Here is a 27727-nt window from a genome sequence, read left to right as displayed (position 1 = left end):
GTTATCTTGTTATGTGGTGCCGTACTTTCATACTTCCAAGAGTTTCTGAGGTTCCAATGGAAATCCGCTCTCAGATGACACAGAACTAATATAAAGCTACACAACCATTACAGTCTTTTTGGGCACGGTAGCTAGGAGGTGCAGCGGTCTGGCTCCATTTCCTGTACCACAATGATCATGTTTCAGATGCATAGCTAGAGATCATGATGGGGTTTATTAGAGGCAGTGTTATTGCTTTCTTAAGCCTCCTTGTTCCATGAAGTATGTAAGGCCTCTGTCTTTGGTTGGCAGCCCTACTTACAGTGGTTTAGCCATGTTGCACCCAGCACTACATGTTCCCCTCAGTGTTTCCTCCCTCAAGGTTTTGAGGGACGTTGAGACTTCCTGTTCCACTTTGGGGTCCATCATAATAATACTACTGCTGAATGCAGGAAGAGGCAGTTGGCTCAAAATATGCCCTAGCCACCCTACCACAACCTCACCTGTCTTCTCACAACTATGGATGAGGAGTGACAGATGGTCATAGCACCAAGGATAGTTTAGTCAGATAACAGAATTCAGATGATTGTCTTGATATCAGTGAATGTGGTGTCTCTGCATTTAATGCTAACAGCTGGTATAGCTTTCATATAAAATATAAATTTTTTTAGTCTTATATGTGGTATTGTAGCGTTAAACCCCTACCATACTAATGAAGCTACAGAACTACAGGTCAATATGCAAAACCACATTTATACAGTATATGAACACCTCCAGATACCTAATTACATGGTTGTATTCTGTTGATAACTAAGGAAGGGGTATTTTCTCCTTTTCTGTGTCATTACCTGGCCTATATGAACCACAGGTGTATTATCTTTGTTGTTTATAATTTATGCACAAGCTAAATAGGCCACTTCTGCAATTGGCTTCCTATCTCCTGCCCCTTTTTGCACAGTGCTCCAATAACAGTTGAGCATGTCGTCAGAACTGTGTATATATATATAGATATAGATACACGTGAAGATACACATATATAGATGTAAATTAGTTAGCTAGTTAACTAACATTTTGTTAACATTAGCTTTCAGATGTAGCTAACGATTGATGTAGATTAGCTAGCTACTATGAAAGCATTGCTAACATTAGCTTGCTAACTATAGATGTGACTACATGTCGCTTTTATGTTTTAATCAGCTTCAAAATGTGGTTGTGTTTTCATGTAGACGAGGTTCTCACTGAGGCTTGCTCAACTGTTATTGGAGCACAGAGCAAAAAGGGGCAGGGCTTAGGAAGACTGACAGATCTAGGTCCACCCTGACTGTAACTTTAAAAATGTAAAAGCTGTGTTTTTTAAGGGATTCAAACAGATCTCCATGTAAATACTGGGAAAACATCACCAGTTAATGTATGCCAGTTAATATGATAATGTGCATTTTTAAGCTGCTCACATGCTTGCAAGAGAATCAGCAACTCTCTCTGAAATGTCTCTCACTAGTCGAAAACTGTTCCAACATAAAGTATGTGTAGGATGTAGGCCTGTGCATAATGTGCCTAAGACATTTTTGGCCACAGCCTGGTGACTGCTGTGTGTGTTTATGGTGTGATAGTATATGTTCCCATAGTCCTCATCTGCCCCTTTTTCAGTGCCCCCCTCAGATGATGGTGGTAATCCCTTTTAACAGCACTCTTCTTTCTCTTTCTCTGTTGCCTCTCTGTCTGTGGCTCTGCCAGTGTTTATATCCCAGGGCTTGGTGGCTAGCTGATACTGTGTTTTGTGGTATCATAGCTCCATTCTTCCAAAACCATCTGAAGCCCCATTTCCACACCCTGACATCTGTTGTCCATATCGTTCCCTAGAGCTTGATGGCTACTCGCTCTGGTCAGTGTTTACTAGCTATTGTGTTTGTGGAACCAAAGTGCCGAGGCTCTACTGGCGCCTGAGGTTCCAAAGTGAGTCTGCTTCCAAATAGTAGGCAGCATTATCCCCGGCCAGACTGCTCTCGCTCTGTCTCCCTCTTGGTCTCAAGTTCACTCCAGTTACTTTTTTGTTTTATAGATGGTTAAAGACCAACACATAACACTTCAAACTATTTCTCTTAAACACACTGGTGAAGGTTTGCCTTTGTGTATACACAGTAATATCTGTAGTAGCACGATGCTGCCAAAGGTATTGTGTTTTTGCTCCTAATATGCAAGAGCTTCCAAAATATGGTTTGTCTGGCAGTCTGGTGCGCTGTTATTTGGTATAGCTCGCTGCCAGGATAAACGTTTAGTTCATTTAAAAGAATCATTTGGTACTTGATTTATTACATTTTCAATATGACATTTTTTCTGCGAACATAGCATCTTTAAAATTATTCTGATGGCACATGTTTTTGTTATATGAGATGATCCTGGTTAAAATCTCAACTGCTGGGAGTTGCCAAAGTCAGAACTACTGCTCATAGAGGCTTTCATTTTTGTAATCTTTGATATGATTCACTGAGTTTGTTACTACGTGGCTTTCAGGCAAAGCTTTTTAATTTGTACATTTATATTTAAGCTTTTCAATTTTCATTATTTTCCATTTCCATTTTATTACATATGTTTTTCCTTTATCATTTCCCGCTGCCATATTCAATTTAACTTCTTACTTTTTAGCTTTCATTTTGATTGTTTTTCTTGTAGACTTTCCCATTTTCCATTCCAATTTTCTCTTTTAATTTTCTCCATTTCCCCCTCTAATTGTTATTTCTGGGTAAAATTATACTCCATATGTGCTGGTGCATTAGACTAAAGGTTGCATATGAAAACCCTGCACCATCTGGTTACCATTTTGTGGAGAGAGTCAGTGAGTTTTGCTATTCCCTTTATCAGTGACTACCAATGAGGTGCCCTTGAGCAAGGCATTTACCATCCAGCTGCTCCACTGGTGTAGTCTTTGCTTCTGAAGCAGGGCACAGAGAAGGGTTTGGATCTCAGCTGAATTTCTCTGCATAAAAGTTTAAATCTCATGTGTCTGGCAAGACAAATCGTTCATTCCGTTAACTAGCCCACACTGCTGAAATCACTATTTGTCATGGTCTGTTGTTTGGTACTGTCTGTGGTATAATAATAGCGCTATGCCTCCATACTGTCGGCCGCCTGAGTTTGCATTTCCACACTGCGCTGTCTGCTCAGCCAAGCACTGCAGGAGAACAGGGCAATGGACAGATTACACATAATTACCTTGTGATGCTTGTTAAGGATTAGGTTTGTGCGTGCGTGCCCACGCTGCAGTGTATGTGTGCGTGTTTGTGACAGCCACCGTCCATCAGTCACCATATTTGTTTTGTCACACCACACCTGTCCCCGTTACGCGCCATAATCTGGCTAGATAAATCACATTATGGTTCGGCAGCGCGGCTGAGCGTTACACCGCCGCGGCCTCGCCGATGAAGCCAAGCCAGCGTAATAAGTTTCAATTAAACCCCCGAGATGATGCTGGTTTGGGCTTGTCAGTGAAGTTGTTTTTTCGCCCTCTCTTTATCTCATTTTCATTGTTTTTCAAAGCCAAGAGGGTGATTTTTCTTCATTAAAACTTGAATCACCTGATATGGTGTGTGTGTGTGTGTGGGTCGTGTTGTGTATTTTTATGCTGTGTCACGTTTGGGGACTATTTTCAGACTTTAAAACAAGTTGAATGTGCAATTAAACTGTGGATACATTTTGTCCCCCATAGTGTGTGTTTATGTATGTCTATTGACTTTATTGTCCCATTATTACATTATTCTTCCTGTTCTTTTGTCCCCTTTCTGCACTCCTCTTCTCCTGCTCTTCTATCTCCTTCTCTCCTCCTCCATCCCTTCTGACCTCCTTCCTCTTGTTGCTACCAGTTGTTCCCTGAGACGGGGCCTCGCCAAGGGGGAACCAGGGTAACCATCCTTGGGGAGAACCTCGGTCTGCAGTTCAGAGACATCCAGATGGGCGTCCGGCTGGGCAAGGTGCCCTGTGTGCCCATTGAGGAGGAGTATGTGAGCGCAGAGAGGTACGTTATGGAACGGACGACACAACCATGCACCTGCAAGAACACACACACACACACAAATACTCAAACACACACACCCACATGCACAAAAAGACAAAGCGCAGAAACACAGATTAATGCATTTGCAGATACAGACAGCAATTGTCTGTTTCACAAACACACACCTGAGGACACACACACCAAAGGACAGAAGCGACAGAAAAAAATGTCACAGAACACTTACTTTTTGTGTATAGGTGCCCATGCAGCCTCATCCAGCAGCTGAAAAGATAGTGACATCAGGGTTTTTGTGTGCGTGTCTGTAAATTCCATCTGTTGTTCCTCTCCATTACTCCCTACATATGCTCTTTCCTTTATTTTTCTCATCCCTCCATCCTGACATTTACTCCTCTGCAGGGTCCTACACGGATGAGGAATTGAGTTCACGTAGATCAAACAATCTCTCTGTAGTGCAGTTAGTTGGGAAATGACGCATGTTGAGATAGAGGGCATCTCTATTCAAATATTACACACACATGAGTTATTTTATGCATTATTCCCGAAGTCCCTGCACCAATGCAGACTTGTCTAGGATGTATTTTATATATTTCTCCCCCTCTCCTACCTAGTCTTCCTATTTTTTTATTCTCTCTGTCAACCCTCATGAAGCACAGATTCTAGAGATCTATTGTGTCAGGTATTTTGGTGCAGTGTACAATGCGTACAAACTCTACTGTGGTCATGTGATTGAATGCCCATTCCATCTTGCTAATTCAAAAAGCATATACTACAGGGACTGCAGGTGAAAACTGTATTACCCTACAATTTACTTCATGGGGAGCACGAATGGCTGCATGTGGACGTGATGGTGCTTTGTTTGTCAATTCATGTCCTTGCCTTCGCTGTTGATATTATTGTATTGCAATTTTGCAAACACACTGTGAGTTTGCGGTGTGTTGGAAAAATAACCATCAATTTGAAGCTGCATTTGAGAAGATGCCAGAGATTTTGTAGTGCATGTTTTAACTTTGGATGTAATTTACGTATTCCTGCAACTGAAGATAATAAAGAGTAGAATTTTATAAATTTAAAAATCCCCTCCAGTCATGTATTAATATGTATATACAAATAGTTTGCTTGGAACAATAATGTGTCAAATAACATGTCTGATGTGTATTATCTGCAACAACAACAACAAAAATAATATATATATATATATAATTTCCACATTAAAACAACACAATACAAACAAACAAATATTCCAGAATATATGAATATGCAATTTTGTTTTCCAGCTGGACACTGTTAAGTCCATTTCAGGATGCACTGTGCTTCAAGTTCACATCACACGTACAAGTTGATACTGGACCATGAACTGTGGACTATCCTAAACTATTTTTGTAGATTCACAAATCATGCTCATAGGCCCCGCCCCTTAAAACAGATGTTCAATGAGCCACAAGAAAACTTTTCACTTTCAACAGATGAAGTGAAACATTCCTTCCTAGAGTCAAACTCTGCACAGACAACATTCAAACAGCACACTGTAGGAACAAGAATAAAAACATGTTTTTGAGTGAAGGGAGCTTTGAGAGTAAAAATACTGAGTAGAACAAAAACATTTTGAACTTGACCTCTTACTTGGTTCTTTCCTGCAGTAATCCCTTCAACTTTCCATCCACAGAATCGTGTGTCTGCTGAACGACGCTACCAGCTACAGGGTCCAGGAAGCTCAGGTTGAGGTGTGTGTGAGAGACTGCGTCAACGACTACAGAGCCCTGTCGCCCAGGCCGTTCACCTTTGTGGTAAGGACCATACAAGGGCTAAGCTTTAATGAAAGACCAGTAACTCAACAAAGGGTTCAATTTGAGAATGGTTTTAATGAAGAAAGACAAAATGTGGCTGTACTATATAGTATTTTGTAATTTTTGCACCTTTCAGTGTTGTTTGTACTGCCTTAGAGACTCTGCCAGTATTGCCTATTAACATAACTTATTATTTATAGTACAGACTTATTTGTATGTCATATCATTTATGCTTTTTTGCATAAATCTCCATTTTGTACCATATGATAGGCATCTCATTGCTGCTTTCTGTCATTTTCAAAATTACAATGTTAATTATGTGTATCGAAATTAAATATCAAAACAAGATGACATAATTGATTGAATCATAATTAAGTTCATAAGCAATAATACGGAATTGTTTTTTAAACAATTTACAAGCTGTTTTTCTTGATGTTTTATTATTGAATATATAAAAAATATGCCTTTGTAATAATCTTTATATCAGCTAAAAGAATGTTTTTTCACTCTTCTCCAGACTCCATTCTTCACCCGTATCCAGCCATCTCAGGGGCCCATTTCTGGCGGCACCCGGGTCACCATCGAGGGAAGCTACCTCAACGCAGGCAGCTACGTTTCTGTCAGCATTGGACCGCAGCCCTGCTACTTCAAAAAGTAAGGAACAATTAGATTTTTCTTTCCAATCTAAATTGAATAGTAATTATCACTGTGGGGAAATTGGACCGATCACAACAGAGGAGAATAGGATTTAGATAAGACCAAAAAAAGAGCACTTAAGATAGTAAGACACATTTATAATTATGACTTAAGGTACTGTAGATAATACAGAAAATGAATAAATAAAGATAAAGAGAATATGTGCATAAATAAACATGCTCTGTTTACAAATTTCTTTGTGTGCATTGCAAAAAATGTCATTATCAAGATATTACAAGCACATGTAAGCATGTAATCCGCGTGTCAGGTTAGGATGTTTTGTGTGTCTGTGTGTGTGTGGGGGGGATCATGAATGTGTGTGTTTACGTGTGTGCATGCTTGTTGCTCACAGACATCTTTTTGTCTGCACTCGCACAGGCTTTTCCCCTAATCTAGTGCATGAAAAAAAATCCAAACTATCACCACAGTCGCTTGCATGTCAAATGCATGGATTAGCCTCTCATAGCTAATCTCCATTGAAGCAACTGTATGCTAGCTTTGATGTCACACAGCAGTCACTTCTGTGCTGTAGCGTCCTCACAGTAATCCAACAGATTCCACTTCCCCACAACTGTTCGCTCACCTCAACTCCGTCTTTATCTGTCACACCCAAACTGTGTGACTGTTTTTGTGGCATCTTGTGAAGGTTGCTGGGGCATGTGTTCTTTGTGAATGGGGTTGCTATGGTTACAGGCCAAGGGACTTGGGAGAGTGGATATTGTAGATTCTCGCTCCCTTTTTCTCTCTCTCTCACACACTCTCTCTTTCTTGCAACTGCCATGGTATATAGAGGCAAAATAGAATGTGCAACACACAAACGCACACACACACACCCGCACACATTCATTGCTCCTGTGAAGTCATGGCCCAGAAAAGCAGCCACCACTCAACTGTGCTAAATACATATTAGATAATGTAGCTACTGGGGACTACACTCAAGACTGCAATTGAAAATGTTATTTTGCCTATGGGACATGCAAGCATGCACACACACACACACACACACACACAAACTCTTTCCATCCCTGTCCCAGTGTTTGTGACTAAAAGCGGTGATCCTTGACAGTGCACCAATCGTAGCAGGTATAAAGTTCATTAAACATGACTTCACTCCTCCTGCCTACACTAAACACATTTTATTCATATAAAAGAAATACTGTAGAGATGGGGTTACACTACCACAAGACATATACAGTGTATTTGTTATTGACATATACTGCACAAATGTCCTCTACAATCGAGTTTTACAATTTTTCTTTTCTTTATTTTGTATGCTTTTATGAATTAGATTAAAAAATATATATTTGACATAAATGAAACTAAGAATAATAAGAATAATGAACAACTTTATTTCTATAGTGCCTTTTGAAACCAGAGTCAAGAGCTACTACAAAATACAATACCATACAATATAGGTGCAAAGAAAGGGAATCATATAGAAATTAACAAAACATTTAAAAGAGTATCATCCACATAAAAGGCCATAAAAACAGGGATTTCAACACAGCGTTACAGACCCCATTTACACCATGTGATCTGAATCACACCACCTTCAGATGTAGTCTACCTCGCATTATGATTGGATCTCAGCCTGATGTAAATGCAGTCCTTACAACGTGACCACATTTTTAAGTCTGCCTGCCCAGCCTAAACTCATTTGCATATTGAGATCTGAAACAGGCGAAACAAGATAAAGGGAACACTTATTAAAAGTGGGTGTAAGCACATAGGCCTACAGATCAGATATCATTATCAAATGGATGCAAAAGCAGATCACATCTTAATACCAGCTATAAACGTGGCTACAGACAGTACAATGCACACACTATATACATTGCTGTACAGTGGCTCAAACTTCTGTTATCAAAAGCTCCAGCTGTGGTTGATCCAGCAGGCCAGGACACCTCGCAGGACTTGACAGACTTGCTAGCGGAAGTGCACTGGTCACAAGTGGAATTATCTAATCACATTAGTGGGCTACAATATGGTTTTAAGAGAATGAGACTAATTGGCTTCCCAGGCTGGACACTGGTAATTACAAGCACAATGAGCAAGTCATTAAATATGTCAATGCTTCAGTTTGGACCTCAGTATTTATTTGCACAAGAAAGTAATCATTGCCTTTTTATTATTCTAATTCTGTTTTAAGAGTGATCAGACTCTAGACAGCTTCTTTGTGGGATATTGTCGAGGGCCTTCCACTGTTGTTCTCTCTGTTCAAAGTGTGAATTGTTTATTTCTCCCAGTCGTGTACATTCTTGTATGCATTTGTATCATAGATTGCTCCATTTTATTAGAAATTCCTGAGAGAAAGCACAACCTCAATATCTGTCAAATATCAGTTCATTACAATTTCTTCTGACATCGTAGTTTAGAGTTAAGCTGGCTTTGTGAGAATTTAGCAATTGTGGGAATTTCGCAATTGTTTGAGTTGATATTGATTCTGGTTGGCCTCTACAATTAGCTTTCTAATGCCTGGGTACGGGATCACCTTCCTCTAACTTCTCTTTTGTCTGTCCATCCAGGAGGAATGCCCGTGAGATAGTGTGCGTTACACCAGCTGGAATATCACCGGGCAGTGCATCGGTCTTTGTGGACATCGATGACGCTGAGCTCAGAAACCCAGAGGTCAAGTTTAACTACACTGACGACCCCACCGTCCTGAGGATTGAACCTGACTGGAGCATTGCCAGGTAAGCTATTGTTTTATCACTTCCTTCACTGGATTACTTCGTTTAATAAACTTCTTGTATTTAGTCAATTTATGTTCACAATGCTCATTTGTAGCCCAACCAGGGCTTCTATACAAATTGGCATGGCTTAGTATCTTTTGGGCAACTCACCATCTCACCAAATAACAGATTTTGGTTTAGAGGAAATTTGACTAGTTATAGCAACAGATGGCTGTTGGGGGATTTCTGCAAGGAGCTCAACAAACCAAAGCTGTTGTTTCCTGTTACATTTTTTTTAGAATGGAGATGGATATTCTGAAAGGCCAGTGGCTTGAGGACCCGGGTTTCAACCTTGATGTTTACACTACTGCTTGTGATGCAGCAGCATTAGCAGGACAAATTTAAGGAAGAGTTCTTGAAGCAGTCTGAGCAGACTTAAATGCTAGATGAAAGCCCTGACAGCGGGTTTGGACATAGATAAATTGAGGGTGCCTCCGGAGATTTTTCATCTGGCTCGAGCAAGATGTTTTTTAGTGCAGGGAATCATCAGCAGTAGCAGCAGCTTGGGTGATCCGAAAAGTGTCAGTTCGTCAGATTATACATCCCATTGATTGTTTGAATGTTAAGCTAATACCGATCAGCTGATGGTGTGCGAGACTAAAGTTCTCTGCCTGAACTAATGCATCCCTCAGTTTGATTCTCAGCTACCCCCAGCCTGTCATGCAGTACTGTATATACTCAGCTAAATAAATAAAGACCCTGCACTGCTCAGCATTGAACATGACAGGAGAGCCACTGGGGAGGACACACACAAGCGAAGACTTTCACATTAAAGTAAATTTACTGGCAGAGAAGACACGCACATATTGTATCTTTATAGTGGAGACTTAGGTTGGTAGTGAAGAACCTATCCCTTTTTCTCTGGTAGCTTTTCTGAAGGCCGGCCTTGGTTTTATTTCTAGTTTGGAAGTTTGGGGATTTTAAGATTGCTTGGACTAATCAGTCAGGGGCGCATGTGTTTGGTTTCCCTCCCACTACTGCGGTAATAATTGCAATCCCAAATACCCACTGATTATTGGCATCTGTTGGTCCTTTTATAATTTTCTATGTTAAAGTGTATCTCTAAGAGCTGGATGCCAGCTGTTGACGAAGGTCAAGATTTTCCTGCAGAATATTTTTGTATATTACAAACCACCTCCTGTGATGCAGCAGTTCCTAAAATTCTATCCAGATTAATGAGTTTACAGTATTATGTTACCCACCTGTCCGATGTCAGAACACCTGCTGTACACCTTTCCTCTCTTTATTATCCGTTATTCCGCTTTTTTTTTTCTTATTCCCTGTCTTCTTAATTTATTTCATGATATTGAAACATGCAGCTATCTTGCCCTGTTTCCCTTCATTTTACCTCCTTCCCACCTGCTCCTTTCTGTCCTTCTCTGTGTTGCTTTCTTCCCTGTGGTGACTCATCAGTAGATGGTAGCAGATAGATGCAGAGCTTGTTAGAAAAGAGTGTTGATGAATCTCGCCCTGTTCCTTTTGCCCAGTAGGACTGGCCAAGCAGCAGCTGAGGCCCAATCACTGCCCCGCACGCCCACTGTGAGGGTGTTTTTGTGTGTGTGTGTGTAGCTCTAAACTGAGGTTCTGCTTAAGGAAGCTCACCCAGGGGTGATGATCCCAAATAAAAAAAGACACATGCATGCACACACACACGCACCCCACTGATTCCCAGAGTCCCTGATGTTTGGCCCCAGATCCCTCCTCCATCTGGCTGAGAAAACCGTAAAACAACACACACACCTCACAAACTGCAGTGAAAAAAACAACAACTGAGATGTGATATAAAGTGTGTGTGTTGCTTCCAGCTAGTGGAAGCTTTAATTTAGCTGATGCCTTTCAGCCGGTGCCCTCTCTCACAGTATCACATGTTGGTTCAGGTAGAAAGTATAACGAACCAGTGAGATGTGATCATATTGGTTCATGTCTGTCTCACAAAGGTAGACACTTTGTGTGAATACATGCACGCCTGCAGAGCATTATCACTGTGCTTGGGTGATGATAGCAGGATGAAAGACAGTGAGAAGAGAAAAGAGCAGGGAGGGGTAGGGGATTGCATTATCATTGTGCTTGGCTGATGGTATTCCATTTAGGAAGAAGACAGAGCACTTCAAAAATAAATCAATGAGGAGTGCTCATCTGGGATACAGAGGAAAGATATTTGGGCAACAGCAGAGGTTAGAGGGGCAATTTTTAACTATTTTTAACTATATTCAACTACTGCCAAGGTACAATTAAGCAAGTCACTGAAAATCCCCCAATCCAGTGCAGATGCTTAATGGTTACCATTATAGCATTTGTAATGGACAAGTGTGAATATAGGCAACAAGCAAGCAGCTCCCACAATATCCTGAAAGTGTTAATAACTGTATTTATTTAAGTACTTATTTAATTACAGTTCATCCACCACATGCTCACAAACTAAGTAGAGGCTTTGTGATGTGGTGGCAGGGATAGTTGGTGAACTAATGTAGTTGAAAAGCTAATGAATAACATGCTAGCAAGCTAGGAACATGCTAGCACTAGTCAGCCCTAATAGCTTTCCAAGCTATTTTCTCTCTACTGTGCTGTGTACTGGTATTTTGTACATCATTTCATTTAATGATTCATGCTAGCTAGCTTGTTAACCACTAATTAACTAGCAAACAATTAACTAGTCCCGTTAGCAAGCTCATTAGCTTGGGTTGTTAAAGGGGACATTTAGTTCACACTTCATTCAAAAGATATATGTTCCATAACTGTCGACAAAGTATGCCTCTTTTATGGAACATTTTATACCCAAACAGAGGTTTAATAAAACATGATTGTGGAACACAGCTACAGTATGATGGCTATGATAGCTTCCTCCATTTTGGACTGGCTGCTTTTTGTGAACAGTGCAAATTTATGTATCTGAGTTCATCGAAAATTAACTTAAAGCAAAAGATTCATATGAATTCACGAGTGAATTTACCAATAGCCACAATTCCATTTAAACTAACTGATTTTGCCACAAAAGTAAATGCTGTGTATGTTTCATTCATTTTATCCATTATTTGTTTGTTTTTTGTATTTATTGTGATCTCTAGCTAATCTTCCCCCATTTGATATTATCAAAACTCTCTTGAGGTAGCTACGGTCAACTTACAGGGAAGCTTTTAAGCATCCCCTGCTGTATGAAAAATGGAGCCAAACATATTTGACAGTCAGTAAGAGGAGGATTAGACCGAAAAGAGTGTGAGAAAACAGAAAGAAAGGACAGAGATGGCACGAGAGGGAGTGAGCAGACAGAGACAAACACTAACAACAGCGGTTGGATTTCCCCAGCTATCCCTGAGAGTTTATCCTGATTGTCTTGTTGTCTGTTCCCTGAAGCATGTACCTGAGCTAAAGAGACTCACTTAGACAAAGAGAGGAGCAACAGGGACGGAGGGACTCAGCACAAATATACATCAAGCTGAAGAGGAGAGGAGGAGAGGGGCAGAGGAGAAGGAGGCAGAGGACAGGCAGTGTTCTAAGTGCAGTCTGCCTAGTCCCATGATGCATTTGTGGCAATAGCATAAACATCGTAGTCAGTTAATTTGAATGTGGCCTCAGCGCCATTGCTCCTTTGTTGCTAGGTGACTTTTTTTCTTTTGTTAGCATCTCATGTAGTATATATGCAAACAATGTTTACAGTATATAGCATATATAGGTCTTGAGGTTTTGAATGGTATTGCACTACTGTATGTCATACAATCATAAGAACTTTAGCCTAACATTTTAGAATATTTATTATGTATAATTCTGCTAAATAAATCATGGCAACAGTCCATACTAATATATGAAGAATCAAGGAGTGTTCCCTTGTGTGACACATCAGAAAACTAATTTGCATTCAAAGTGTAATGTAGGAGATTAAAAAAATCATTACAAGAGTTTAGATGGAAGTTACAATACACAACTATTACAACTTAAACTTCTTAACATTAATTAGACTCTGCTCGACAGAACATGCTTGATATGTACAAAATTAATTCTACCACGTCATGGCAGAGTTTCATGGCACTCAGCCGTAGTGAATTGAAGTGTCTCACTTCCAATTGCTTAAGCTGAATTTGGCTCTTGAAGATGACAGTGCTGTAGTAGAAATTAAAAGAATACAGTATCACAAAAAGCAAATGCAAATACTATGTAATTCAGAGGCAATCAGAGAACTACCACTACACCTACATCAACTGTGAAAATACCCAAGACTTGATGCCTCCATAACTCTACAATCATACCATACACATAGTGCTGTTAGGATGAATGGGACCTATTCTCCTCAGCCAGTAATGGGCAACCTGCCAAAAGAAAAGAAAAATGTAGCTGTGAAGAATAACCAGACTTGAATCCTTTTGTCTACCAACAACACCAAAGATGGTACGTCTACTTCCATCATTTACTCCCTTTTCTTCCCTATTATAACCGTTTGCTGAATTTGTAAGTCTTCCTGGATCAGACTAAGAGATGAATGTCATTGGCATTAGCCAGCCAGACTGTCCAACATATAAAGAGGCTTGGCCTCTGCTTCGTATCACCATATCACTGCTGTTGGTGCTTGTACACTAAGTCGTTCTGGATAAGTGTCAAAGAAATGTCATGAAAAGACACCTACACATTGCAGAAATCAGTGGTAACACATGGTAACCCACCAGAAGGAATTTGTTCTGTCATCATTCTGAAGTGGAGGGTTGGAGAGGGTTTTATCTGAACTGCAAGCTGAGCCAGGGATGAAGACTTACCCAATACCTCAGTAAGCGTCATGATCCTATAACATAACTTTTTAGTCATTATGTCTGCCTGTATAACACTTGGATCTATGGCCTGTTGGACCTGATACCTGATCTTGCAGGGAGCACTGGAACTTTCCCTGATTTAGCAACAACTTACACTACCACCACCTTCCTTGTCAGGGACTCCCTTGCCTATCTTAAGCTTGACTGGTGTAGAGGCAAAAAGGGTTGTCAGCTCTGGCCATCACATTGTAATCCCTACAGTTTAGAAACAGTGGGTAATTGATGGAGTCAGCACTCTTCCACTTGCAGTTGCAAAAGGTGAAAGTACACACAAATGGCAGAAAGTATTATTCACAATACGTGCAGACTTGCAGGATTACTCATAGCCATCCAAGTTATTATGAATCCTGGGGAAATTGTGGATAAGGAATAGGGATAAGTGGATAAATAACAGGCAAAACACCACGATTTTACAGGGCCAGCTACCTTTTATATTTCAGGGACTCCACAGTGTACAGGTTTACAAAGATGATTGGTCAAGATATACCAAGATGTCTGTTTTCCAATGTTTCAAATAATACTTTGGGGTTAAGCTCCAAAATATTCTATAACGGCAAAAGATCTAAATATCACAACCATGGGTGTTGGCTATGGGTGTTTGAACTACAAACTTCACCAAGGCCGAGATTACCCATTCGATGCCCACTGCATCTTTCAAAAATGCTTTGGTGCCCAGTGTGCAGTAAGGAAGCTGCACGTTGTTTATGACTTTTCCAGGAAACAAGGTTTTATCTCAGCCTTTTATTTCAGACAGCAGTGTGAAAGACTTCGGTATATCCCCCTCCAGGCAGTGAGAAACCTGCAGAAAGACACACGATAGGGAATCTTATGAACTATATTTTTCAGAGGCACAGATAGCCTAGGCAGCAGTGAAATGCAGTGATCTCCTAGCAGAAAACAGAGTAGAGTACTCAAAGGTTGGAACTACCACTGTAAAACAAGGTAGGCATCCAGAAAGTAAGATATCTTTCATGAAAACCTCATAAATCCAATTTAAGTGTAGCAGTGAAAAGGACAGACTTTCTCTATTGTCTTTACAAGTGGCAAGAGTCGTCCTATAATAAAGATTTTATTTTTCCGGTGTACTTCCTGATCTTTTCTGAGTACTAGTAATCTTGACTTGTGGGAGGTCAGAGTCCATCAATCATATTGTGTCAGACCAACGTGGGAAAGCACTGAAGAGTACTTAAGATTTGAAAATCTGAAAATTTACATCCCAAACTCCAAAAACAAAATTTGCCCAGTGAAATTTGAAAACCGATCAGCCGTTGTTGAACTGATCCAACCAAATACACATTTTTACACCAAGCAGGTGTGAGTCTGCCTTCACACACTACTCACCAACAAAATGAAGCCTGGGGCTTCAGCCAAGTTCTGGCATCATTATTTACTGGATTCAGTCCAGTGACCTTCACAGACTCAAGGCAAACACATATTTACTGAGTATAAAGTTGTGATTAAAGAATGTAGAGATTCTCTGTGGATCTTTCCCCCTCACTCAATTTTTAAGTGTGCCTCTTACTCTCTCTTTCTCCTTTCTCTCTTTGATTTTACACATACAGTATGCTCTCTTATGTCGTCATTCTCTCCTTTTTTCTTTGTAAACTCCATTGTGAAGTGTTCATCTCTAAGCCATATTAATGCTCAGGTTACTCCACAGTACACTGGGAGTCAATCTTTCTTTTATTTATTTTTTGCAAAATGGTTAAGTTTTTTTTTTTTTAACATAATAAGAAACTGTTAATTAATATACATAGCAAGTTGTACAATATTGTATTGTTACAGCTACTTTTGTTCACTACCAATTTATTTAATTTGTATTTTTTGCAATAAAGTATTTGCTCGTAGCAGCTCCAGCATTATGAAACGTTTATGGTTATATTTAGGCATTCACAACACTTGTTTTTGGTTAAATCGATCATGGCCTTGGTTTAAGAAAATGTCATTGGTGAACTAAGGCACGATACAGGACGTGTTAATTAACATTTATCCAAAACCACAATCTTTTCCTAATCTTAACCACAGTGCTGTTGTTGCCCAATCCTAACTACATGCAGCACTTACAATCCATACCTCAGGATTTGAACCCCAGTCTTTGGTATCAAAATCCTGCACTTTAGCCATCCATCCTGACCACCGCCCTATGACTCCTTTGTATCATATAACTGTAGCACTTCATTCACTTGAAAAAAAACGTAGCCTTCCAGGCAGCAATTATGTCTGACACCACAAGGTAATTGTGAAAACAAATTGGTGGTATCTAAACTTAGCTTAGGAAATGGTATTCTGGCTGCAAGTTATGACTTTTCTTATAATGTATGTTTCTCCCTTTTTACAGCTCAGTGGTCCCTAATTTCAGTGTTATAATCTGATATTGCCTTCTGCCACCGTGCTGCTTTGGCAAAGTAGAAAAGTTGTTGTTTTTTACCAACTTTTCTTTGGGAACATTTGTCCATCTTGCACATGGCACTACCAAACAGAAATAGCTTTGGGTAGAGATTTCTTTGCCTTGGAAAAGGTCTTGCCCACCTAGCGCACATTTCTTATTCTTATTCTTCTCCTACCGTCTTCCTTTGTGTCCTTACAGTGGTGGGACTCTGCTGACCGTGAGTGGGACCAACCTTGCAACCATCCGAGAACCAAAGATCAGGGCCAAGTATGGACAGGCAGAATCCTTTCATGTGAGTATTACTGTGAATGATGCACTCGAACCGGCATGCATAAGCCCATATGAACAGATATAAATTCACGAACACACCCTAGCATACAGTATACATTATTGAGATTTACACACACATACAGTACATACACATACAGTACCTACATTAACTGGCACATATATTCATACCCTTCGCACACACATGCACATCTGCAGGCAACTACTTCTATAGTGCTGCTGAAGGTGGCAGACAGTCTGTCTCTGTGTGTTGCTCACGTCTTCTCTCTCCTCAGCTACAGCTTCAGACATCTGACGCTACCTCAGGCCACATAGCTTTTCAAATGTCACTGCACCACATGAGCGTTTGTGTCACAGAAAGAAAGAGACAACATGAGAGAGACTGAGTGTGTGTGTGTGTGTGTGAGAGAGAGAGTGAAAGAAAGAGAGAGAGATGGGGAATGTTTTTTTGGAATTAAGAAGAAAGAAAAAAATCCATGAAAAACCATGTGAAGTTCTATTTGAAGGGCTGACGCGTTTCATCAATTCTATAGATAATGTTCACAAAGCACTTTGGTGATTGCCACTGCGAGTTGAAGCTCTTTAGTTGTCAGGGTGAAGAACTGAACTTCAAACAATACTAAGGCACTTCAACCTGCAGATAAAGCCGTCGTTTATTGAGGCAAACAGCCCTCATGATGCATCCCACACAGCCCTTTATCAAAGTGCTACTTTGCACTTAAAGGACCATGCTGATGTTTTTTAATGTTGTCGCCCATTTACTACAAATCACAGATACTTAACTCACAGCCATTTTCCAAAGCGTACTATAGCGTTTTAAATTTTTCAAAACAGTTTTCTAACCTTCCAGACAGCCTGTCTTATTCGTTTCATTACTGTATGATGGCCAGCATGCAGAGACCTGCCTGTGATAGGTAATCCATCATAATGACATCATGTGTTCAGAGCAAGACTTGTCTTCATGGAATAGCACTGCATTATTATTATTATTATAATTATTATTATTCTGTCCCTCTGCTCTCTCAAATATGGTTATACCATGGGTGTTGAATAATAGAACATTTAATTTGATAGTCATAAAACATTTTATTATGAAAAGATGTCTTGTGTTTCTGACTTTGAATTTCATCTTACCTCAGGATGAGCAGTATTTAGGATCTGTGTCTGTCACAAAAATGTGGCCCCCTGCCACCCCTAAGAATGTGTGATACTTTAAATTAGGACCCATGGCCAACATGAAGTCAAATAGTTCCATCTTAGTCAGAATTGGGCACAGAAACGAGTAATATGAAGTCATTAGAAACAAATTGATTGACAAAGTCATGAAAACTTAGAATGATAGAATAAAGCACCTATGATATATGACCAAAACTATACCTCTTGGGTCTACAGGTACCCCAGTCTGTTTAACTTTTCCATTTACCATACTTATTTATATGTCCAGTTGTATTTTAATCAAAGTCAATAAAGCACCCATTCTTAAATTTCTTTTCTGTATGCAAAACTTCATGGTATCAATGTAAAATACATTTGTAGTAAATGGTCTACAACATGCAAATAAACGGTATGGTCCTCCAAGCAGTCCTATAGATTAAAGCAAATAGCTATGACACCATGTATTCATGTATTCTCCAAAGCAATGATGTAAAATATTCTTAGGTACAAGCAAAGGCACACAGCACATTGCCCATTATTAACAGTTGATCATAAATTTGCAACCAATTTACATTTCCAATAGGTCTAACAGCATTGCAGTTTCACAGGGCATTGACTTCCAAAAAGGATGGGTTATTATACCCAACAGATCTATTTTAAAAGCAAATGATGCAGATTGTTTTCCTTATTTCAGAGGGAGGCTGTGCTACCTGTTTTATACATGATATTCTCTTTTAAAGAAGCATTTCACCCGTGGAAACATTAATCTTTATTGAAAGTGGGTTATATATGTAGTCGAAATGTAACATAAATTTTGAATTTGGTGCCTATTTGACCGAGAAAAGAGTGTTTGTAGTCTCACCCCCTCTACAAATATATGAGACTTCCTGTTTCCAATGATGCAAAATGACGATTATTTACATCATTGGGAAGCAGGAAGTGGCACACTGAAATTCCTATTTTCTCCGTCTTCAGGGGAAAATGAGGGAATGGTGCACGACCATTCAAAAATATGACTGGGTTTCTAACGATACAAAGCTTAATGCAAATGGGTGAAGTGTCCCTTTAAATAGAACTGTAACTAGATTATGATGACATTTATTTAGCATTCTGTCCACATTTAGTCTATGTATAGTTTAATACAAAGAAGCCTTCAGGAGTTTTCTTTTCCCCTACTTATTTATAGTAGACTCTCCATTTACTATAAATGTAAGCCATACATTGTTTTTTGTTTCCTCTCTGTCATTTACAGAACTGTACAGTATATAACAACTCAGTCATGGTGTGCCTGGCTCCATCGGTGGCGGATTCAGAGCTGGGTTTTTCCGAAACTGGCACCGGCCCGGATGAGATCGGGTTCTACATGGACAACGTGAATGCTCTGGTGGTGGTCAATGAGACATTCAACTACTACCCCGACCCCGTGTTCGAACCCCTCAGTCCCTCTGGAATACTGGAGCTCAAACCCACATCGCCACTCATTCTCAAGGTCAGAGAGGCAGAAGTGTTGTTTTTGAGAGACTTTTCTCTGCCTGCCTGTACATTTCAGTTTATTTTATCAGTGCTCTGATCTGAGTTTTTACCTCCCAAACAACACTGGCTACTGCTACTACTTATCTAAGGAGCTTTGTAAACACTTTTTAACTTGTCAGGGACGTTCTACAATGCAGTTGTGAAGATGAAGAGACTTATGTGAACAGCCTTTAGAAAGCCTATGCAGTGGGAATAAGGCCATTGACGCCTACACAGAATTGAAAATTGTTACATTTACTTAGTGTTAGAAAATGATCTGCCAAATTACATGGTAAAGGTGTTGGCTGATGGTGGATTATTCTTTAGAGCATCACTACAATTTGTATTAAACCATCAGGTCAGATTTTTAAGTGAAAATGAACTGACATAAACACAAAGCTTTAGCCCCCCTTAATTACTGTGAAACTATTCTTGCACTGCAGTTTACAATGATTACAGTGGCAGATTACCACTCGAGATTCTTAGTAATTTTTGAAGCAACAGACCCTTAATTTCAGACAGGTGAACAAAATGAGGCTTTCTATTCCTAGCTGGCGACCATTGGTTTTGTCTCCTGAAATGTTGCAGGCAGATTTGCTCCGCTTCTTAATAACATTAACCTTTGAGTTTGTTAAATACTGTGTCTCTGAATTAGTCTTTAAAGTGTCCAACTGTCTTGTTTTAGAATGAGAATCTTTAATATTAAATTTATTTTTACCTACCTAATATTATACCAATGAAAACCAGTAGGCCACTCTAAACTCTGATGGCATCCAGGATTGGTTTCCACAAAGTAGGGAAATGCTACAGTGGATGTGCTAGCTGTAAATGGGGCTCTTTCTTTGTTCTAACTTGTAACCCCACAAGCTGATGATAGGTTACTTCCATATCTAGTAAGCTACTTAGCATGCTAATGTTTGCATCTGACTTTGGAGCAGATAAACACGCTGTTTAATCATTCCTTACACTTTTGCTCTTGTGGCTATGGTGAAAGCTTAAAAAACTGACACTACCCTCCAACATCTGTAGATGCCAGCATCACTCTTACACAATCCATGCACACCACTCAAACATCTGGAGAAATCCAAAGCTTGACAGAGCTGCTGTGCTTATACTGTATCTAAGCTATGATTTGACAACCACTGTTGGGAAGGGGTTTTGCGGAGGGACAGTTCCTTTAAAGTGGCACTGTTCTTTCAGTGCAAACAGAGCTGAAGGTACATTCAGCCAATAATATGGACACTATATACTAGATACTATACACCAGATACTTAGATTAGTAATAGATAACCTTATGTTTTTTTTTTAACTACCATTGATTTTTAAGAGGATATTTGATGCTGAGCAGCAATACAGAAAAAGTGTTTTAAAATGCAGCATGTGTGTGTACACCTGTACATACATCCTAAATATTTTATTTGAATCCAGGTCTCAGGTAGTGGTAGATGTTTTTCTCCCAAGGTTTTTCTACTTTCAGGTTGACTGCAAAAGTCTCAAACATATTGAACCTATCTTCTATTAATAATGCCTAAGCCTACGTAGTCAGAAACACACACACTCACACACACACATTCACTGACATCTTTTTTCACACAAAAGGAAAAAACCAATGTGTTTACAAGGTCTCTCAGAGGGGGGAAAAAATCTCACAAATTCATAATTGAAAGCTGAAAGCAAACGTCCACACTTTCCAAGGCCAATATCTGTCCTTCAGTAACTAACAAACTTCTTTGACTGCCATCCTCCTCTGCAGCCTCGAGCCCTCTTAAATAACAGTCCTTTCAATTTGTGTAATTAATTTCTAGTGCTGGAAGGGCAATGTGGAAGCACACAAGCCCGTGGTCCAGGAGACTTGGATTATATTGGTTTTCATTTTCATTAACAGTGATTGGACATAAGTATATGAAATTAATTGGCAATTTCTGAGTCATGTGTATGTGTCAGAGTGTTATCTCATGGAGCTCACCTGAAATGTTTAGCCAAAGAGTGATTGGAGGGGAATTAGAGTGGCTGTTTCGGAGGGAATATATATGTGCTATTACTAATACTAAAGTAACTGACATAGAAAATAATTTAAAAATCCCCTCCAGACATGTATTATGGCATATATACAAATAGTCTGCTTGAAACAATGTGTGTCTGGTCTATTTTTGTAAGCAATAAAGTTATATTTTCACATTGAAATCCTTAGAAAGTCATCTACTCCTACTACCTCATAAAAAATTTCACAATCTATGAATATTCAAATGTTGTTCATTCCTGCTGGACACAAGATGTCTTCTACTTCACTGTACAAGTCCATTCCCCAGTGGATGTGCACTGGTGGGCTCAAGTTTCTACACACACTGTACAAGTTGCATACTGGACTATTTGTAATGTCACAAATCATGCTTATAGGCCCCTCCCCTTAAAAATGAAAACCTTCTAGTGTCAAACTCTATACATACATCGTTCTGTACAGTGAAGCTCAAACATCACACTGTACGAACAAGAAGAAGGAAAACAGATTTTTGAGTGGAAGAAGATTTCTTAACTGCTGACACTGTGGGTTATATAGTGTAAAATATTTAAAGACATTTACATCTTTCCTGAGAGTGCACAATAAAGGGACATTATAATATTTATTTGTTTTAGATCAGTGTCACATTGATGTGTTGCATTTGCATTGAATCCAGTGTTTGCCGCTTTTATCTCCTGCCAGAATTTGCCTTGACTATCTCTTATGTTATCACAGAGAGTGTGTTACGCTGCTTATTCCCATGAAGAGATTGAAAGCAGCGTAACCGTCGTAATTTATTTCTTAAATGATAATTTATTAGCAAAGAGCCTCTCAGTAATTGCCAAATCTCCTGCTTGGCTTGTTTGTGGAACTGCCTAACCGTTGGAAGCGCTGATGAGATGGACAAAAATGCAATTTGGCGGGGTGGGGTGTATGTGTGTGTGTAGGGGGGAGGGGGGGTTACATTTCTCTGAAATGCGTGCACTCCACTCGCCACACAATTAATTTCTCATCTGAAGTGTCGGGTGGGTTTTTACTGAGGTGTGTTAGCAAGAGAGAAAACATTTATCCGCTCTTGGTGTTTTGTGAGTGCTCCCCCGTGCGTGTGTTTGTGTGTTTTTTGAGAGCGTGTCCCCGCATGATGCTTCTTGCCTGTAGTGTGTATGTGTGGCAACAGCTCCATGTGTGGCTTGAACGTGTGTGTGAGAGAGAGACGGAATGGGATGCATGTTTACAGGGTTGCAGAGCGGGGCTGGGTGGCGGCCTGCAGTGACGATGGGATTGGAAAACGGAGTCTGTCTCTGCGTCCCACTGCTAAGCCAGCGGGAGACACGGCAGCTATCTCCTTTCTCTCTCTCCCTCGCTCTGTCTATCTCGCTCGCTCACCGGCTCTGTTTTCTGCTCAATCCCTTTTTCTTTCTCACTTAGAGTATATCCCTTTCATCTTTTTCTACCCCTCTCGTAATCTTTCCTCTGCTCTCTCCAGTCCTCGGGCCCGCTCTCCTGATGTTTTCCTGCCACGTCTTGTTTTTCTTTGTATTTATCTTTCCCCCTGTTGCTTTTTGTTTTCTTGCTGTTACGTGGGTTCTCTCTTTTCACACCACTAACTGCGCCCCTGTTCCATCACGGACAAAGTGTGTGTCAAATTGGAGCTACTGGACTTGATATTGAAATGAAAAACTGAAGTAAAATTGACAAATGTTAGAATTTACACACCTCCAGTACAGACTTTACTTAACAGTGTTGGTCTATGTCGGTGAGAGCTTTTGCCTCCTAACTACACTTCACTATGTAGTGTGTACAATATGCGTTATATACTTTTCCACCCTCCTCTCTCTCCTCATCTTCCTGTTTATGTCTCCTCTGGTTTTTGGCTTGATTGAAAAACAAAATTCCTACATTAAAACACAATCAGTTGAACAGGAATCAGCGATTCTACAGTCACAAGCACAACACTGAATTGAATTGCAAATGAGTAAACAAGCAGTTTTTGCTTAAAGGATTAGTCTTGTGATATTCTATTTTTTTTTTATTCTGAACAAAAGACCCATGAAGTGTTGCCTGTTTATCCAAAGCCTGATATATCTTATTCCTCTGTGCCGTAGAGCTCCCTTTCTGTCCAAATACTATTAAAAACACATCAGTGAGCCACACCGTTGCACTGGGTGACAAGCTCCTTCATTATGATGAACATGGGCATTGTAGTTTATTCTCTGTACTGCTGTCATAAATCCTCACAAGAGCACCAAGTGTGCTGAAAATAGTCTGAAAATGTATTTTACTCCTGATAAAGTTTGTTAAAAACTTCAGTGTCCAGCTGTTTTAGAAAGTTTCTGTGCCCTTTTTATCAAACTATGTTTTTTTGTGACCTGTGTTCAGTGGGATTTGGTAAAAGAGCATCCTTTAAGAGTTTCTAAATGAGCAATTATATTTGTCAGTGACACACATTTATTTACAGAAACCTGGTGAGAACCATATGATTACAGTCATTTTGAACAAGCTTATGTGTGTTTGATGGTACCTTTGTAGTTAAATATGATATTTAATAACAATCTTTCCTACAATTCAATAAGGTCTTACCAGTGGCTGTGTGGGAATGAAGTGTGCATAAATGATCTGGACACCTCTCCTCACCACATGTCTCTCTGTCTGTGTTCAGGGTCGTAACCTGATCCCAGCGGCTCCGGGTAACAGTCGCCTCAACTACACGGTGCTGATTGGAGAAACTCCCTGCGTCCTCACCCTGTCCGAGAGCCAGCTGCTGTGTGAATGGCCCAACCTCACCGGACAACACAAAGTCACGGTCAGATCATGACTCTGCGTCCTTTAGCTCTTCATCTGTGACTTTTCTGATGTGACTTGATGTGACTTTGACTTTCCAAAAATGTTGCACTTTTCTGACCCATTTCGCACCAGCATGCTTTGAATGGATCATCTGAAAGAAGACGCGCTCGATATTATGGGCTGAGACCTTCACGGTCGACTTCTTTCTTAATGTCATTTTATTTCTTATCTTTCGTTTTCATTAAATAACTGGGTCAGTTTTCAGTTTTCAGGATTTATTCAAAAAACAATTTATAAAATGACAAAAAAAAAACACATGTTCTACTTGGTATAACCACATTGAGCCAGTAAATCATTTTTATGAATATGAAAACATTGCAGCCTTCCAATCTCAGTCCATAATGTCACTCTAACCTTGTTGTTGAGTTATGTGAATAACCCCTCGTGTCTTTTCTAAACAATTTCCTCTGACAGATGCAGGATACGCTCCATTGAGCTTGCACACCAAGGCTGCTGTTAAATATGTAACGCTTAATTAACATGTTGATCTTCACTGGCCTTCAGCAAGCCTGCAGTGGAAGTTGAGTTTTGACACAGGACCAGAACCCTGATAAATAAATAAATGAAGAGCACATTTAAAATACAATGCACAGATATGCAGACTTTGCACCGCCTCAGTGCCGTTAATGTTCAGTTAAATCCATTAAGTGTTTGAAATGTCGCAAGTCACAGGGAAATCATTCACTTGTTCACATAACGCGCTCGACATGACCACAGTAAACCTCTAGACATGTCTGCAGATTGAAAACCATGTTTCTTTTTCTCCGCTGAAGCGTATCCACGTCAACAGCTGTGCAGGCGTCAGCAGTTCTTTGCTGCAGGTGCTGCTAGTGTTAGATTTGAGAAGTTTTTAAGTCCCTCGGTGCCGTCTCCATTTGTCATGTATTTTTATTAGCTGCTGCTTTGATGGTGTAGACATTTAATAGTACACATAATAGAATGTACCCAACCCTCAGTAAATCCACAAGCCAATCCACGGCACTCACTCAACTCTAATCAAAGCTATACGCTCATCACCGCTGCTCCGTACATCTCTCCCTGCATCATCACTTAGCCCAACATTATACCCCAATTTTTGTCACATTTAGCTTGTTCTGAGACTGCTGTTGAGCATGCCATGTCAAACAGATGACCAGAATGCTCACTGCAACTTCAGGCATGTTTGATTAATAAACTGTCCACACCCGATGAAACAGCTTACAAGGTTCCTTAATTCAAGGAAATGAACTTCTGTGGAAAAAGAGATCCTGTAGATGTACAATATATACGCCTGACAACTAATTTCCATTTGGCATCATTTGAAATGAAAATCAATGAAAACTATGACCAGTGACCAGTGTGATTGGTGTATCCTACACGCTTCCAGTTGGGCAAACCAGATACACCTCCACTTGATGCAGGCCCTGCTTGACCACATTCTTGTAATATAGACAGAAGTAAGAAACTATTTTTTCCTGTCACGGTTCCTTTAAATGTTGCTGTGTTTGGTTCGCCCATTTTTCTATGGAATGCCAGTGATTCGCATCTCAAGGCTTTGTAGCCGCCGTCATTCAATGTGCATCAAAACACCTGCATGTATTGTTTCTATGTAAAATCCCACACACTCACAGCGTCTTAACACAACTAATTCTCCAGAAAAGCTACAGTTTCATCACATTCAATCCCGAGGACTGAATCCATTGCTACTGTACCTTGACTGTAACTTTTATTTGTATGATGCATCTATGAAATCCATGAAACCTTATCTGTGGAGTTTCACTGCCAGCATTGCTTAAGCCATTCAAAAAAGGAAGAAACGGGATCATGGCTAAGCTACAACAACAAGCGTTCGATCTCTCGGTACAGGCCAAAAGGCACAAATGATTGGGGCGTCAATTAACAGTTACATTTTTATTCTTAATTAATCTGTCGATCATTTTGTCGACTGTTTAGTCTATAAAATGTCAGTTAAGAGTGGAAAATGTCCTCCACAATTTCCCAGTGCCCACGTTGGCGTCTGCAAATTACTTTAACCAGCAGTCCCACATCAGTTTTTACAATAATAATTGATTATCAGAATAAATAATTTTCTGTCGATTCATGATCTAATTATGCACTAGAATATAATGCTGTTAAACTGAATTTCAGTCTGTCTGCACGGTGTTGTGCGAGTTGTCAGGGACTGTGCCGCTGTCAAGATTTTTTTGAACCCTTTGCAAGATACCCACAGCAGAAAACAGATTTATTTTCCCCCATTTTCATCTCAGAGTGCACCAGAATTATTCTTTTATATGTTTTAAAAAAAATTGCCCCCCGGCATGCCCCTTCTCCTACAGGGACTCTGTTTCTGCCATCTCACTCGAAGTTTGCCAGCCCGATTCAGGAGTGGTGAAAGCTTCACACTGTGTCAGTTAAAGGCAAATACACAGCTTTTTCTTGTAGTAAACCTGAAATTTTGTCTATGTTAATATGGCAAGTTGTGTTTTTTTGGGGGGAAATTTTTTCAGCAAAAAGTTCTACCTCTCAAAACAAATTATGAGCTAATAATAGGATACCTGATCCAACAAAAAAGTAGTATTCATAAGACTAGAAAATAAACTGGAGAGTGTGGGCAAACAGAGAGGAAAATTATGTACGGCGTATGTAATATAAGAGATAAGAAAAGCGTATGAGTATCCACTTTTGCAGTTTATGTCCACGACCAGGCATTGTCAACAGTGGGGCTCTGTCCTCAAGTTATGCAGAAACATAAAAGGTGGTATTAAGAATAGAATTGTTTCTCCAGGATGCCACTGATATGCAGACACTAAGCTCGTCTCTAAGCTCTAATCCAGGAGCCTCCTTCACTTTATAAACCTTTCTGATGTGCAAATTTTGTCCAACTCTCAGCAAATCCAAGCTAAAGTTGCATTTTTTTAAAGTCATTACCACATCATCTTTGAGTTCCTGTTTTCTGTGTGAAGTGTCACGAGCTGTAACTAGTTGTTTTTTCTATCACCACCCACCGTGTGAATGCTGTTGATGTCACTTTCATTTCTACTGTCTCATATTTTCTGAAATTTATGATACAGCAGGAAATAGTGCGGGAAAAAGCCATAGACCAGGCTTACAGGCGCATCCCGTAGCAACCATTCAGCTTTACTTGTCCACAGTGTTGAGCTGTCAACAGACTGAAATCCCTGATTCACTCTGACTCGAGCAGACTTTCAAAATCAGCGCACAGCTCCTGGAGCATCTGCATTGAGGAAGGTCAAACCTAAGCCAGGCGACGCAGCACTCACTCTAAATATATTTGGATGTTTGTCTGAATATCCCGCCAGTACACCCGCTCAGCTCTCCCCCACCTCCTGCCCCTTTTAAACTTGTCACCAAGGTCCTTTCACAGTCATTTCACGATATCTTTATGACATTTACTCCCCGCTAGCTACAACCAATATACCTAGAAAGCCACTGACATTGCATCCATGTAATTCAATATGATAGCTCTCAACGGAGCCAGCCAGTTCCAAGGTGGAACTCTTGTTTCTTTTTCTTTTTTTTCCTTTCTTTTTTTTTTTTTTTGAAC

At 39.9% G+C, this 27727-nt stretch overlaps 1 protein-coding gene across 2 annotated transcripts in view; it reads left to right on the top strand.

Moving 5' to 3' along the window:
* LOC118324207 (plexin-A1-like) overlaps positions 1 to 27727 on the top strand; it is a 255757-nt gene that overhangs the window by 191080 nt on the left and 36950 nt on the right. For both annotated transcript variants that reach the window (XM_035656416.1, XM_035656415.1), the window contains exons 13-19: positions 3837 to 3988; positions 5652 to 5772; positions 6290 to 6426; positions 8994 to 9161; positions 16584 to 16677; positions 19081 to 19317; positions 23999 to 24142. In XM_035656416.1, coding sequence (XP_035512309.1) covers positions 3837 to 3988; positions 5652 to 5772; positions 6290 to 6426; positions 8994 to 9161; positions 16584 to 16677; positions 19081 to 19317; positions 23999 to 24142 — 1053 coding nt within the window. The remainder of the gene's footprint in view (positions 1 to 3836; positions 3989 to 5651; positions 5773 to 6289; positions 6427 to 8993; positions 9162 to 16583; positions 16678 to 19080; positions 19318 to 23998; positions 24143 to 27727) is intronic.

The sequence above is a fragment of the Morone saxatilis genome, unplaced genomic scaffold (assembly GCF_004916995.1).
Source record: "Morone saxatilis isolate NCDOM2014 unplaced genomic scaffold, NCSU_SB_2.0 Contig15, whole genome shotgun sequence".
Classification (NCBI taxonomy): Eukaryota; Metazoa; Chordata; class Actinopteri; family Moronidae; genus Morone; species Morone saxatilis.
The sequence above is the reverse complement of the archived record's forward strand: the minus strand, read 5'-3'. Positions and strand labels throughout refer to the sequence as shown.